Consider the following 14,144-nt stretch of genomic DNA (forward strand, 5'->3'; position numbering starts at 1 on the left):
TTATCTTCTTGCAATTAATTTTGCTGCAAAGTGGGGCTACCGTTATGGTCTATTTACGATGATGCCCTTACAGCTGTGCAAGTTCTAAGCCATGAGATGGATGTAGTTGGTACAGTTGTGAGCTGGAACGAGGATCTGTGACTAACGAGTTCGATGTTGAATGACTATTTATGCGTTTCATTTTCTTTGTCTTATTTGGTCATTTTTAATGGGCTGAATTTACGAGATAATAAATGGATGTTCTTTTTTTTCATATGTATGGGATAAGGGGAAGGTAAGATAGTAGACTACTCTCAATACTAGGTTGAGAGCAGCTTCCGTAAGAGACCTCCGAATTATGAAATGCCCTCCGTGAGACCCGATCCCACGACCTTAAGGTTAAGAACCTTGTGCTCTACCAACTGAGTTGGATGATCATTTTTGAATTTACGAGATAATGTTGTGAGAAAAAAAAAACTCACGAGATAACGCGTTCCAACAATTAATTGTTGAGATAGGGTGTTTGTTACAGTTCGAATATAGATCGCCAGGTGATCATGGCGACCAATGAAGGTCGCCAGGTGGTCTGGGCGACCAATGAAGGTCGCCATGTATGCTGGGCGTCATGCATTTGGGTTTGGGTTGTTTCACAAACAAAATGTAGTGTTCTCATCTTAGTCAAACACTTGTTGTTTGGGTTAAATGTAAATTTGGTCCTCACAACTTTACACTCTCATATGCGTGTTTTAATATTTAGGGGATAATAGCATTTTCGGTCCCCTATGCTTTGTAATCTATTTGTTTAATCATTTAGTGACATTTTTAATGTTTTGTTTCAGGCATGTATATTTTAATAATTATATTTTAGTCACTAGTTGTTTATTCTGTCAAGTTTGTGTATGCTTCATTTTGATCATAATATTTTTAGTTATTTCATTTTAATCACTGATTTCATGTGTTTTATATATTTTCCTTAATTTTCGAAATTGGCCATGAAATTTGTAAACATGTTATTTTAGCCACTGTTTAGTATTTATGTTTAATTATAATTTAGTCATACATGTTTATTGTTTATCCTATTTTAGTATGTATTTATTTCTCCCTACCAACGATATTATTTCTCAAATTTTTTCAATATAAAATAAAACTAAAAAATAGTGAAAATACTCGAAATAAATAAACGTAGAACAAATAAAAACTATTGAATACAAAACAAGATATCCCAATAATCAATTTTAAAATAAATACATACTAAATACAAAACAAGATATCCCAATAATAAATTTTAAAATAAATACATACTAAAATAGGATAAACAAGAAACATGTATGACTAAATTATAATTGTGACTAAAATAAATACATGTATGAGAGTGCAAAGTTATGAGGACCAATTTTGCATTTAACCCAAACAATTATTGTTTGACTAGGAAGAGATAACACTACATTTTGTTTCTCCCAAACTCAAACGGCATGGCGTCCAGACCACCTGGCGACCTTCATTGGTCGCCCAGACCACCTGGCTACCTTCATTGGTCGCCCAGACCACCTGACGATCTATATTCGACCTGTAGCAAACACCCTATCTCAACAATTAATTGTTGGAAAGCGTTACCTCGTGAATTTTTTTCTCACAAAATTATCTCGTAAATTCAGCCATTTTTTTAATGTATTATTTTTATTTGATTTAAGGGTGACTTTTGTACTTATAGTAAATTTAATTTATCAATTTCGACCCCTATTATTTTTTTATCAGTTAGCTTTTGAAGTTCGCTTTGACAAACAAAATCATTAATCTTCTGCGTTTATTAACACCAACAATTTTCATATTAGCTAATATTATTGATGTGGCTTGGTGATAGCATTACATGTATTGAAAATAAATAATAAAATATTTAAAATATTCACTAAATACAACAGTTAAAAAAAACTCAAATTTTGACATAGTACTTTAATCTCACTAAAATAAATAAGGTAAAAGGGTAATTTTTGCACTTGTAGTAGACTAAATTTATTACTTTTACCCCTATTGTTTAATTGCATCATTTTATACCTTGCACTAACTTAAAACCTTATTTTATAAACCTTAAACCCTAAATCATATAACATTACCTCTAAATCCTAAATACTAATTTATGATTTGTAACTTAGGGTTTAAGTTAGGGGAAGGGTATAGAATGAAGTAATTAAACAATTTTGAAGGCTAAATTTATGCGAAAATATGATAGGAGCGAAAATGATAAATTAGGTCAACTACAGGAGCAAACGTGATCATTAAGCTAGTAAATAATAAAATTTTAAAAATTTGTTATAATCATTGTGTTTAATAAATATTTTAACATAATTTCTGAATACATTGACGTAAAAGACTCACGGTTTTGTTAGTCAAAACGATTAACTGGCTTCAAAGGCTAGAATAAATAGCATAAACAACTTCGAAGACTGACTTGATAAAAAAATAAAGATAAAATTGATAAATTGAGTTTATTATAAGGGCAAAAATAACTCTTAAGCTTTTTTTAGTAGTATTTTTTATTTAAACATATAATGTGGAAAAATGAGAAGTAAGAGAAATGTGTTACAGAGGTTGAAAATTATATTTAAAATTATATTAAATATTAAGTTAAGTTAATTTCATTTGATATTGATTTTAGTTAAAATCATTATGTGATAAAGAGTTTGAAGGTTATAATCCATAATAATGAAGTAGTGATAAAAAACTGAACATAATCACATTTTAATAATATATATAATTTTATTTTATACTGCTTTTATTTTATTTTTATCAAAAAATAATTTTAAAATATTAAATATATTGTTTTCATCATTTATGAAATACATTGTATTTCTGGGTGAGTTCAAATTTATCAAATTTTAAAACTAAAAAAAATAGTAAATAAAAAATAGACAAACCACATCGAAATCCGTTGCTTCAGTTACTGCCCAATTTAAAACTGAACCTATTGTCGTACAAATAATTGCTTTTCCCTCTCTTTTCTATTTGAAATAATAATAATAATAATAATAATAATAATAATAATAATTACTTTTTCACGTAATATAATAATAATAATTTTTGATTCTTTTTTGGTCACAAATTTAATAAATCGAATTAGTCTGGTCAGATAGTCTAATTAATCATTAAATATATTAACCAATTTATAGCAAATACTTGCTTAAATTATGTATTTCAACTAATTTATATCATTACTTTTAGATGAATCTTTTAAACTGTTCTACTCTGACTTCAGTAACTGTTTTATGAAAAGGGAAATTAAAAGGTAAAATATAAAAAGAGGCAAAATAGGGTAGGAAATGGGTTGACCAAATCCAATCGTGTGCGGTAATGTCTATTTTTGGCATAAAAAGAGTACCGCTATTATGGGCATTTTTACCGAAAAGGTACCAAAACAATCAATAAATTACCTGTGAGGCATCCATTGATCAAAATTTAGGGTGTCATTCATATGGCAACGTCGCACGGAAGTTTCCCAAAATTTAGGGTACCAAAATTTACAGTCATCTCTTATAACCCGTCGGAAATGCCCGTCCAGCTCAGTTGGTAGAGCACAAGGCTCTTAATCTTGTGGTCATGGGATTGAGTCCCAGGGAGGATATTTCATAATTCAGAGGTTTCCCACGAAAACTGCTCTTAATCTGGCATTGGGGGCAGCCTACTATCATACCCCCCTTATCCCATTACATATGGGAAAAATGATCAGCTAATTTTTTCTTATAAACCGTCGCTTGAACTAATCATTATGCTAAATATTATCTTTCATCTTTGACTATCATTCTGTTTCTGATTTGTGATTCACACCTAGTAGTTAAGGATGAGTATCGAAGTTACATGACATTTTCTACAAAAATAAAATAAACAAATAAAGCTATTCACTGCATTCCAGGCTTCCCTTGCCTTGGTGTATTGCTAATGAAGTTGGAGAATCCAGCACTACGTGTGTGCTTACAAGTACAGTCTAACGAGGTACTTATGCTACAATTGACTCAGCATAGCAAGCAAATGCACAAGCTAACTTCTGCACATATTTCCAATGCTATTTTAAACTTGGTGGTGTCAAGTCAATTGAGCAGCTCATTTCCATAGATGTTTCCAATGTAAAGGTTGACTTCCACAGGGTGTGCTTGTTCGAAAAGTGGAACCTACTTCGGATGCAAATAATGTTCTAAAGCAGGTATGTTGGCAATGATCACAAGTATGAAGCATGTTGCACCTTTAATTCTATTGTATATTTCATCTCAGTTTTCTGTTCTCGCACACGTCTTATTTATTTCTAGTGGTTGTCATGGGAGACCAATTTCCTCACAAATGATAACAGAACCTTAATGTCAAGGATTTATTTTGCTTGTTTTCAGACATTGTGTATACCTGTAATTAAAGATAATCCTTATTTTACATTTACCTTTTCAGGGTGATGTGATTGTCAGTTTTGATGATGTTCATGTAGGTTATGAAGGAACAGTTCCATTCAGATCTAACGAGCGCATTGCATTCCGCTATCTCATAAGTCAAAAGTAATTGGCCCTTACAGTTCCTGTCGTTCTTCAAGCATTTGTTCCATATTCCTGTAATATAAGCTAGTCTATGTATCCAATTTAAGCTCCCTTACAGATTTGCAGGGGACGTAGCAGAGCTTGGTATTATTAGAGCAGGAAAATTCATGAAAGTGAAAGTAGTATTAAACTCAAGAGTACACTTGGTATGCAGTTAAAGTTTTGGCCTTCAACTAAAACATACAGCTCCAAAAATATCGGTTAGATTTGCTTTCATTTACTGCGAATAATGATTTAGTTCCTTCTGTGTGTGGTATTCCAGGTTCCCTATCATATTGATGGAGACCAACCTTCATATCTAATTATTGCTGGTTTGGTTTTTACTCCACTTTCAGAACCATTAATTGAGTAGTATGGAATAAGTTATACAGTCCATTCAATTCTTTTGATGAATGGATTTAACAATGTAAGGATATTAATGCTGGTCGTGAATTTCATGTCTAATTTTCAGGGAGGAATGCGAAGAATCAACAGGAGTAAGTTGGGAAACTCTTGAAGCATGATATTCTACTGATATTTGTATTTTGATCTCAGTGTTTTTGAGGTTTGACATTTAATCGTGCGTTATTCTTCTTCGTTGAAACTGGTGGCTAAGGCACGGTATTCTTTGGCGAGGTTCAAAGGGGAACAGATTGTAATCCTATCACAGGTACGATGCTTATGATATTTTGTACCTTGATAGCCAAGGCAAACTCTCACTTAATATGCTTTTGCATTAATGTCATCATAATCTGTTGGGGTTTGCGAGATGAAACATGATTATCTCTTGTCATAACCATTCTTCAAAACTATGACCATCGTATTGTCGAGCATGGTTTTCCTTCACAGGAATCTTGAAAACAGTATTTCGGTGCATGAGATTTCACTTTTTTTTTTGTCTTCAATAGGTATTGGCAAATGAAGTGAACATTGGATACGAGGATATGGGTAACCAGCAGGTTGGTTTTCTATATCCTCCTGATTCGCCTCTTCCAGTTTATTCGGATGTGTTAAAACATAGAAGTTTCAGGTATTGAAGTTCAATGGAACTCGAATAAAGAACATCCATCACCTGGCACACCTTGTTGCTTGTAGGTCCTAACACCATCGTCGTCATTCATCTTATTGTTAAGTAGTTCTCATGCCAGCCTCTATTCTGGTCAGGTTGTCAAGACATATATATGGTTTTTGAATTTGAAGACAATTACCTAGCTGTCTTGGAGAGGGAAGTAGCTGTGGCCGCCTCACCTCGCATTCTAAAAGATTATGGCATTTCATCCGAAAGATCTGATGATCTTTTAGAACCATACGTTGAATCACTTGAAGACAACCAAGCGAACAAGCATGACTTTGGAGATAGGCTTTGATGGTCTCCTTTGGGCTTAATTTATTAACGGTTGCAAATTAAGTTCGATCATAGCTTGGCTAGCAAAGGTCAGACGATAAAAGAAAATCGTTGATCGGAAACCTACGACTGGTTTTGAGAGCGGCGTCAATTAGCCTTAGCCAAGTCAAAGTTTCAGAGGCTTATTATGCTGATTTCCATGAAGCTCGTATCACAATAACAATGTCATATCTTCCTTTAACCCTCATATGTGGGGTTATCTTCCTCATTTTTTTGATTTAAATAATTTGGCTGTAACAGTTTGCCAAGGTTTTTGGATTTGATAAAAGGGGGCATAGGATGACAGTGTTGCATGCATAAAATGGGAACTGGGTGGGGTTTTTTTTTCCAAATTTGATTAATATCGTAGATTTGAAAAATGACACCCCCATCCTTCTTTCTAAAATATAACGCTTACCACATTCTTTTCAGATGTTTACAAACGGTAAAAGAATTTGTTGGTAACATCAAATTTTATGTGTATTGAAGTTTATTCACGTTTTACGTTCGAGATCGAACGGACTAAAATTATCTGTCATTGATGTGTTGTTCGAATGATATCAGAAACAAACTTTAATGCAAAACATTTTTCCTATTATCTTTGGGTTTTAAAAGAATTGCCCGTCGAGCTCAGTTGGTAGAGCGCAAGACTCTTAACTTTGTGGTCGTGGGATCGAGTCTCATGGTAGGCAATTCATATTTGGAGGTCTTTCACGGAAGCTGCTCTCAACCTAGCGTTGGAGGCAGCCTACTACCTTACCTCTCCTTACCCCATATTGAGAGCAACTTACTACCCTACCTCCTCTTACCCCATTACATATGGGAATATGGTAAGCCAATTTGGGTTTTAAAAGAACGATCGGCTCCAGAATGGCTTGCAAGTCCGGAGGCTTCAGGGCTTTTTGGCTTTATCTTAGCATATTCCGATCAAGTTTCAAGGTGTTATCTCATAAAGCTTCCCTACCTACTCCTAAATCGTGAGCCACTACGAATTTACAATAATTTCAGTGTATCTGATTTCCACCTAATATTTACACAAGCAATGTGAATACTATATATATATATAATATCGCACACTAGGCAGATCCTTAAATCCAACTATCTTTTCCTGGTGCAAAATTCAGTGAAGAAGTGGTTCTAAAGGTGAGCCAGGAATAACTGGCGCAAAACCTCTCCCACCAAACATGGGACGCATGACGCTGTCATCAAACTTCCGCCAGAAGTAGTGGACAGTATTAGCCGGGGTAGCTAGGAGCATACGCAGGCTGGTTGGACGGGGAATGTTGTCGTTACCCTCCTCGAGGCTGATTGGACGGGGAATGTTATTACCCGCCTCATCATCTGCAATTTGCCCGTTGGCAATAAGTGGCAGATCTGCCATTGGCTTTGGAGGAAAAGGATCAAGAGAGTCAGAGGATGCAGTGTTGCTAAGGTTCTTGCTCGGCAGCAGCAACCTTATTAGGGGCTTCGTCAATAATCCAAACACCTGAAACAGAGACAATCAAACTTACATGATATGGCACAATATATCACATTTGATGCACGCAAAATTTTTGCTGCGCTTTCTTTTGACAAGTAGCATTCTTTGCTTCTTAGTTCCTTGTTCTACCATTACTGAGAAACAGTTCTAACTTTAGGTTGAGTCCTTACCACAGTACTGAAAAGAACAACAGTGATGGTGCTTGTTATCATAATGGCATTTCCTCGCAATTGAGTGTGCCCCGATCGAGTAAACTGCATGCATTCAATAAATTACAATTTCGGTGGCAACCAAAGCAAAACAACAATTATAGTTTCTTTACAGTTAACGCAGAAAGAAGAACGTCTATATAACATGCCAAAAGCAAATGCACCGAACATAACTGCAGTAAATGGATGGTGGTCGCCCAAGAATTCACAATTTTTTGGTACACGTTTCTTTTTTATATATATATATATAAGAATTGGAGGTCCCGTTAAAACTCCCCTTCATAATTGCTAAAATTTGGTACACGTTTCTCAATCTATAGAAAAGCATGACGAAGTATTCGTCTTACCATACATCATTATCTGATCAGGCACTCAAATGCCAAATTTATACCATTTTCACTGCAAAAAATTATCTCCTCTAACGAGGCAAACAATTCAGAACGCCAGCAAATTCATGCTGAGAACATAAAGTTCTATGCCTTGCTATTATTATCTTATATTGATGTCAAAGACAATATTGAAATGATTATTGAGCAAATTCATGCCGAGTACATAAAGTTCTATATCTTACTACTATTATCTAATATTGATGTCAAAGACAATGTTGAAATCAATGAAATGGTTATTGATTTATGTTTGTTCAGCTTTTGTGAAATAAATCAATCACAATGCAGAAATCTCGAGATCATACATCCTATCACCTAATTTACCTGATTATAAGCAAGCGCCACAGATACAGAACCTCGCATGAGCCCTGCCCACCATATAGTAACCTGTTTGACTTGAACAATTCAGTACATCAAGAATGTCAGAGGGAAGAAAATCTAAAATATAACTCAAAATGCCGACCTGTTGCTTCAAAGTAAATTTGTCCCTCTCAGTCCTTTTGAATAAATTGGATATAAAAGATAGAGGGAATACAGAAGCTGCCCTTCCAACTAGAACTAGGCCAAGAAGTATAGAGCTAACCCCCACAGATGTTCCGGGACTACAAAAACACACAATATATCCAACTGAACAGTCAATTGATATTGAGAGACATCGCTTTGATATTCAAGTTAGATAACATTTGAAGAAAATAAAAAGCACACAATGATAACTGATAAACATACAATATTGACCATCTATTACTTGACATTACGTAATCAATTTCTTGATCTGGTTAAAGATGGAGAAAAAAAAAGAAAAAATGTCTAAAATTATCCATGCAACACGGCAAGACGATATAAATGAAACTGTACTTAGCCAAAAATATAGGAATCACCTTTTGCTAACAACATTCCACTTCTCTATATCCAAAGCATCCATACCAACATATAGGAAGATGAAAATCTCTGATATGAACGATAATGTTGCAAAAGCATGCCTACAATGATCAATAATCAGCACAAGAATGTAAAAACATGTCTATTTGGGTTTGATAAAGAATGCCTTAAAAAAAGAAAGAGAGAGATGACAATTACAAACAGAAAAGCTTTTCAACATGTGGGGACTAAATTCCAAATTAACGTACTTGGTGGTGATTCTTGAACTTTCAGTCACATTATGCCAGGTGTAGTGTGACATAACAATGCCACAAAAGAACACTGTAAGAATACTGCTCAAACTGAACAACTGAAAAACAAAATCATTATCAGAGAAAACAAGGACATGATGAGCAATGCGAAAACAGCACCTGAATATTAGAAAGATCTTTAGGCACACAGTCATAAAAAAGAATACTTACTTCAGCCATCATATATGAGAGGTAAGCCATGAGAATCATGAGAGCAACTTCACGATCAGTAGAGTGCCTGAAATTTGGAGAAGCTTAGCTACTTAGTCAAACATGAAAAGGAAATTTTATTTGTAAAGAACTATAGGATTCTCATGTCATGCTGGAAGATAAGATTTCAACAGCAAGCCGTTTACAGAGGAGAAACAAATTCTAACGAGTCCTTAGAGCTACCATTGTGTAAGAATTCTTAGTTAATCCATGACTATCATGTGAATCTAGGTTGGTGATAAGTGTGTCAATTAATCCAGTTCTAGACGATTTCTGACGTCAATAAACTCGTGAACATTTGAAAATCATCAATCAATATTAGGTATTGTTAAAGCCCTAAAGAGAAATGCCTAACAACACTGCCACGGAACTTTAGTCCACACATTGAAACAGTCGATTCACAAACACTTGACAGTCAACAATATTAGATCTTGTTAAAGCTCAGAACAGAACTAACAACAAAGTTGTTGAACTCCAATTGGCACAATGAAACTCAGAAGACATTTAATGCTACCTAGTAAAAGGTTCATGCATTTTCATTTTAACACAAAGAAGGATGGACAAAGAAGCTGGGATAATTAACTGTATTTTGCATCATGAAAGAGGAAACAAGAAAAGACGATCATTTTCCCTTAACAAACCTGCCCATGTACAATTTCTTTATGATGTATGCACTTATTAGTCCAACCTGCAAGTGAAATTGCTGTTGTGTTAGACAACTACATAAAATAAATGCATGCCGTTAATCTCAGATAGCCAAAAACCCTTGAAAAAGGGCATACTAAATACGCAAAGTCAGTAATAATTGAATGAGAATGAACAATAACAAACACCAGGTTTGATGACAGAACAAATTGCTTTGAGGCAAAAGCATACTCAATTAATTATCAATGCGCAATTTCTCTTGGGAAAAAGAGAGAGGTTACGGCCTCTTTATTGTTCAAGTCAACGTCAAGCTAAAAAGCCTAGAGTTTCTAAAAATAACTTAAAACCAAATAGCTAGTTCTTTAATAATCAAAGAATAAAGTGCTTATTGAACAATTATCTGTTGTCATAATTTATAGGAGTAAACCCAATTATCTGTTGTCATAAGCTAACAATGATTAGGAACGAAAAAAAAGAATCCTATCTTCTGTCAGTCTAGATAGTATTGAACACTGATTTAATCATCTCTTTAGGTCTTCCTTCGAAAAGACTAGAAGTTCAAACAAGAAATCCCCTTGATACTATGGCTTTGAATCCCATGCAATAAATGTAATTTAGAGATGTTCACTGCATATGTAATGAAAACTGAACGTAAAGAGTGATTTTTACAAAGACTATAATGTCAAATGATGAAACAAATTTTGCAACCATAATGAAAAGGTAGATAAACACATTGAAAGGTGAAAAAATAAGAAAGAAAAGGCTCACCCCTACTCCTAGCAATGTGCTCGTAATAAAAAGGTATAAGAAGTTCCCCATGAATTTCATAAAAATGCCCGGGGTGATGTGAGAGAGGTCAAACTTCTGAATTGCATTAAAAAGTACAATTGATGTGGCATCATTTACCACACCTTCACCAAAGACTACACTGTACAGAAGAGGTGTCTCATCCTGATTAAGCACCTGCACAGGAAATCAATATTTATACTACAATGTATGTTCAACTCTTCTTTTCACTATAATAAAATAAATATCTATACCTGCAAAGTGCATACAGAATCTGTGGCCGAAAAGATAGTTCCAAGTGCTAAAAGAAGAAAGCAGTCGTAAGAGCCAAGATAGGCAAAAGACCTGATTCTATGAAAAGCATATGCATATGCATCTATATTGTACACATGTGGCTGTTAATGCATGATTATATGCATGTATTTTCAATAAAATACATAATCTAAAATGAGATGAAAAAGTCCATGCAGTCACTACTAATAATTCAGAATAAAAGGAATTGAGAATAATCTGTTCATAGTTTTCATAATGCAAGGACGAATAATCCGGTCAAATTTTTAAATGGTATTTTGCTACGCACAACAGCATATCAGTTGAAAGCAAGCATTTAAACTAAGAAACATCAGCAACTATTAAACGAAGACAAAGATATTACCAAGATAATCTCCGATGTCCAGGAAACCAATATCTAACTTCTTAAACAACTGCATGGTACCTGAGACAAGAGATAATTGTAAAGGTTGCACCACAATTAGCCTCAAATATACTCTCCCAGGTACAAATGGGGAAAAGATGAATATACAGGTAGAATTTACAACGCAAAGCAACTTGCAATTGCTAAAGTCAATCTTAGTTTTGAAGTATCCCTTGTTTTAACAAACAGTGTGTATCATACTGGATTTTTCAAGGAAGAGTAAACCTCATCTAAATGAATGTTATCTATGAACACTGCAAAAGCATTGAACATGTTAAATTCCTTCGGAAATCCTGACAATATAATTATAATGCAGGTCTGAGAATGTGTATAAAAATGGCAGATAAGTTCTAATCCTCAACTTCAATTGGAAGGTTATTATACATGTATGCTTTCAGGGTGTAAAGAGAGAAGAAAATAACTTCTAAAATGTTCATTAAAAATCATGAAGGTAATCATTCTCAAAAAATATATATTTAGGCATCAAATAGTAAGGCTCCACGCCACTTTATAGTAGTAGTAGGTTAAACCATCTTTAGGAAATTTTCTTTGTCTAGTAAAAATTTGGAGAATAAAGCATTAAAGGTTGCCTAGTATCATGCATAAGCAGTATAAAAGATAAATTCCAATAAATGCAACAAGAAAAGCAGTCTACCTGAATATAGCAATTGCCTTTATATATGCATGCAACTGAACAATAGTAAAGAGATTTTCTTGAAGACAACAAAGGTTGAAGAAATTTGAATATACCTATGGACACAATAACAAATGATATCAAAGTACCAACAGCACCAAACAGTATTATCATCGCAAAGTTACGGAAAAATTGCTTCTTTTTGACCTGGAATCTGGTGAATAGAAAAATGTCCGATTATCAAACACATAACACCAATAAAAAAAGATAAAAAAATGGCACGAGTAGTTTCAGTTTTGAAGAAATATCAAAGATAATGCATCATCTTCAAATGACAATTTTAATATTGATGATCAAAACATAAAGCAACAAAAAACAAAGATTTGACTGTTTAGCATAAGTCAGAGACTTACCCTGCATTGAATATGATAGGAGGAAGAAGATAAATAAAGAAAAGCTCCTCATCAAATACTAGAATGCGTGAACTCCTTCCTTCAGTGGTAAACAGAATAACAATTCCGGTACAAAGACCCTTCAAACGCACCCAAAATCATCAGCAAATATGAACAAAAATTATATCCCGGTTACAAAACAACAACCAAAACGAGACCAATTCAATCCTAACTTAATAACAAGGTTAATGGGTTAAGGAATGATTGAACAACTCACAATAGCAAGTGCAGTTATTGACTCATTAAACCATCGATTTTTCTCCAGAAGGTGACCAATCACAATGCAGGAGCTAAGGAGTGCGACAAATAGGGTAATAGAGTCAATCGAAGCTTGATCCGGCTCCAGTGCCATCCCTAAATACTTGGTAAGAACAAGCCCCTCAAATCCAGTACCCCAATGAAGCTGCCTCGGTCAAAATAATTCCACTGCTCGAACCATAAATATCCAGCTCAGGCCTTCAGTTATTAAGATTGATCGTATATGTCAGAAGTAACAAATTCATATATAAAAAACAACTTCATGAAAACCTGAAGACGATTATTAGTAACTTGATAATCATTTATGTGCTTTGAATCAGTATGATAACTCACCAAGTAAAGCCTAAAAGAACTATCCAATCTATCAGAAGTAAATAACACGATTTTAGATATGCTACTTTAACATTGCACTTTATTCATTAATTCAAGAAGGTAAAAAAAAAGCGAAAGGAATAGAAATCAAAACAGGAATAGAAATCAAAACAGACTTAACGGCTAAGTATCCCTTCGGCCATTCACATCATTTTTCTCGGCATCCAAACAAAACAGAACAAAACAAAAACAATAAATTACCGTGAAATCACTCAGCAACTTCGAAGAAACGAGAAATCAAAGATTCATTCGCAGATTCTCTCTGTTGTATCGCTCGCATGTAATGCTAGAATAGGGCGTAGAATAAGTGGGAAAATCACAGCATAAATTAAGCGTAAAATGAAAGGAACGGCTAGCTTTTTCTGTAGCGGTAAACTTTGAACTCCAGAGCATTCTTAAAAAAGTCTAGAGTCAATGAAACTATTTGCTCTAAAACGGAGTTCTTGTATAGTATAACACGTTAACACAAAATAATATTAAATATTTAAATATTATTTTCCGCTGCTTTCTCATAAACCAAACAAGTAAATTAATCAGTACGGTAACTCACCAAGTAAAGCCTAAAAGAACTATCCAATCTATCATAAGTAAATAACACGATTTTAGATATGCTACTTTCACATTGCACTTTATTCATTAATTCAAGAAGGAAAAAAAAGCGAAGGGAATAGATATCAAAACAGACTTAACGGCTAAGTATCCCTTCGGCCATTCACATCATTTTTCTCGGCACCCAAACAAAACAGAACAAAACAAAAACAATAAATTACCGCGAAATCACTCAGCAACTTCGAAGAAACGAGAAATCAAAGATTCATTCGCAGATTCTCTCTGTTGTATCGCTCGCATTTAATCTAGAATAGGGCGGAGAATAAGTGGGAAAATCACGTGAGGGGAGGAGACCGAACGTGAGGAGTAGGAAACGTTGCAATTGCA

The 14,144-nt window shown here is 34.2% G+C and overlaps 3 protein-coding genes across 11 annotated transcripts; 2 read left to right on the plus strand and 1 right to left on the minus strand.

Moving 5' to 3' along the window:
- The first annotated feature begins 3,886 nt into the window (after positions 1 to 3,886).
- On the plus strand, positions 3,887 to 5,053 carry LOC120181990 (protease Do-like 2, chloroplastic). Its single transcript, XM_039187017.1, has 6 exons — positions 3,887 to 3,963; positions 4,115 to 4,171; positions 4,408 to 4,511; positions 4,609 to 4,696; positions 4,813 to 4,898; positions 5,002 to 5,053. The coding sequence occupies exons 1-6, from the start codon at positions 3,910 to 3,912 to the stop codon at positions 5,051 to 5,053; spliced, it is 441 nt and encodes a 146-aa protein (XP_039042948.1). The 5' UTR covers positions 3,887 to 3,909.
- A 79-nt stretch (positions 5,054 to 5,132) lies between these two features.
- On the plus strand, positions 5,133 to 5,896 carry LOC120181991 (protease Do-like 2, chloroplastic). Its single transcript, XM_039187018.1, has 4 exons — positions 5,133 to 5,199; positions 5,438 to 5,488; positions 5,560 to 5,620; positions 5,694 to 5,896. The coding sequence occupies exons 2-4, from the start codon at positions 5,474 to 5,476 to the stop codon at positions 5,894 to 5,896; spliced, it is 279 nt and encodes a 92-aa protein (XP_039042949.1). The 5' UTR covers positions 5,133 to 5,199; positions 5,438 to 5,473.
- Positions 5,897 to 6,916: 1,020 nt separating this feature from the next.
- Positions 6,917 to 14,113, minus strand: LOC120182058 (sodium/hydrogen exchanger 2-like). Of its 9 annotated transcripts, none has more exons than XM_039187087.1 (16): positions 13,979 to 14,113; positions 12,796 to 13,004; positions 12,540 to 12,658; positions 12,243 to 12,340; positions 11,454 to 11,513; positions 11,058 to 11,099; positions 10,781 to 10,980; positions 10,009 to 10,055; positions 9,329 to 9,395; positions 9,116 to 9,216; positions 8,867 to 8,968; positions 8,452 to 8,590; positions 8,313 to 8,375; positions 7,564 to 7,647; positions 7,247 to 7,399; positions 6,917 to 7,210 (listed from the first exon to the last, which is right to left on the minus strand). In XM_039187087.1, the coding sequence occupies exons 2-16, from the start codon at positions 12,928 to 12,930 to the stop codon at positions 7,034 to 7,036; spliced, it is 1,587 nt and encodes a 528-aa protein (XP_039043018.1). In that variant the 5' UTR covers positions 12,931 to 13,004; positions 13,979 to 14,113; the 3' UTR covers positions 6,917 to 7,033. The 9 variants fall into 9 exon arrangements, with proteins under 9 accessions (XP_039043018.1, XP_039043015.1, XP_039043016.1 ...); XM_039187085.1 differs by having other exon boundaries at positions 7,034 to 7,210; positions 10,781 to 10,975; positions 11,053 to 11,099; positions 13,979 to 14,112; XM_039187084.1 differs by having other exon boundaries at positions 6,926 to 7,399; positions 10,781 to 10,975; positions 11,053 to 11,099.
- Between the last annotated feature and the right edge of the window lie 31 nt (positions 14,114 to 14,144).

The sequence above is a fragment of the Hibiscus syriacus genome, unplaced genomic scaffold (assembly GCF_006381635.1).
Source record: "Hibiscus syriacus cultivar Baekdansim isolate YM2019G1 unplaced genomic scaffold, ASM638163v2 tig00112614_pilon, whole genome shotgun sequence".
NCBI lineage: Eukaryota > Viridiplantae > Streptophyta > Magnoliopsida > Malvales > Malvaceae > Hibiscus > Hibiscus syriacus.

Coding starts and splice junctions, on each gene's coding strand:
- LOC120181990 (XM_039187017.1), top strand. CDS start 3,910: ATGAAGTTGGAGAATCCAGCACTACGTGTGTGCTTACAAGTACAGTCT. Junction 3,964..4,114: donor TACAAGTACAGTCTAACGAG/GTACTTATGCTA, acceptor TGACTTCCACAG/GGTGTGCTTGTTCGAAAAGT. Junction 4,697..4,812: donor TAAACTCAAGAGTACACTTG/GTATGCAGTTAA, acceptor GTGGTATTCCAG/GTTCCCTATCATATTGATGG.
- LOC120181991 (XM_039187018.1), top strand. Junction 5,621..5,693: donor CCTGGCACACCTTGTTGCTT/GTAGGTCCTAAC, acceptor TATTCTGGTCAG/GTTGTCAAGACATATATATG.
- LOC120182058 (XM_039187084.1), bottom strand. CDS start 12,930: ATGGCACTGGAGCCGGATCAAGCTTCGATTGACTCTATTACCCTATTT. Junction 12,341..12,539: donor CCTATCATATTCAATGCAGG/GTAAGTCTCTGA, acceptor TCTATTCACCAG/ATTCCAGGTCAAAAAGAAGC. Junction 7,648..8,312: donor TGGCGCTTGCTTATAATCAG/GTAAATTAGGTG, acceptor GAATGCATGCAG/TTTACTCGATCGGGGCACAC.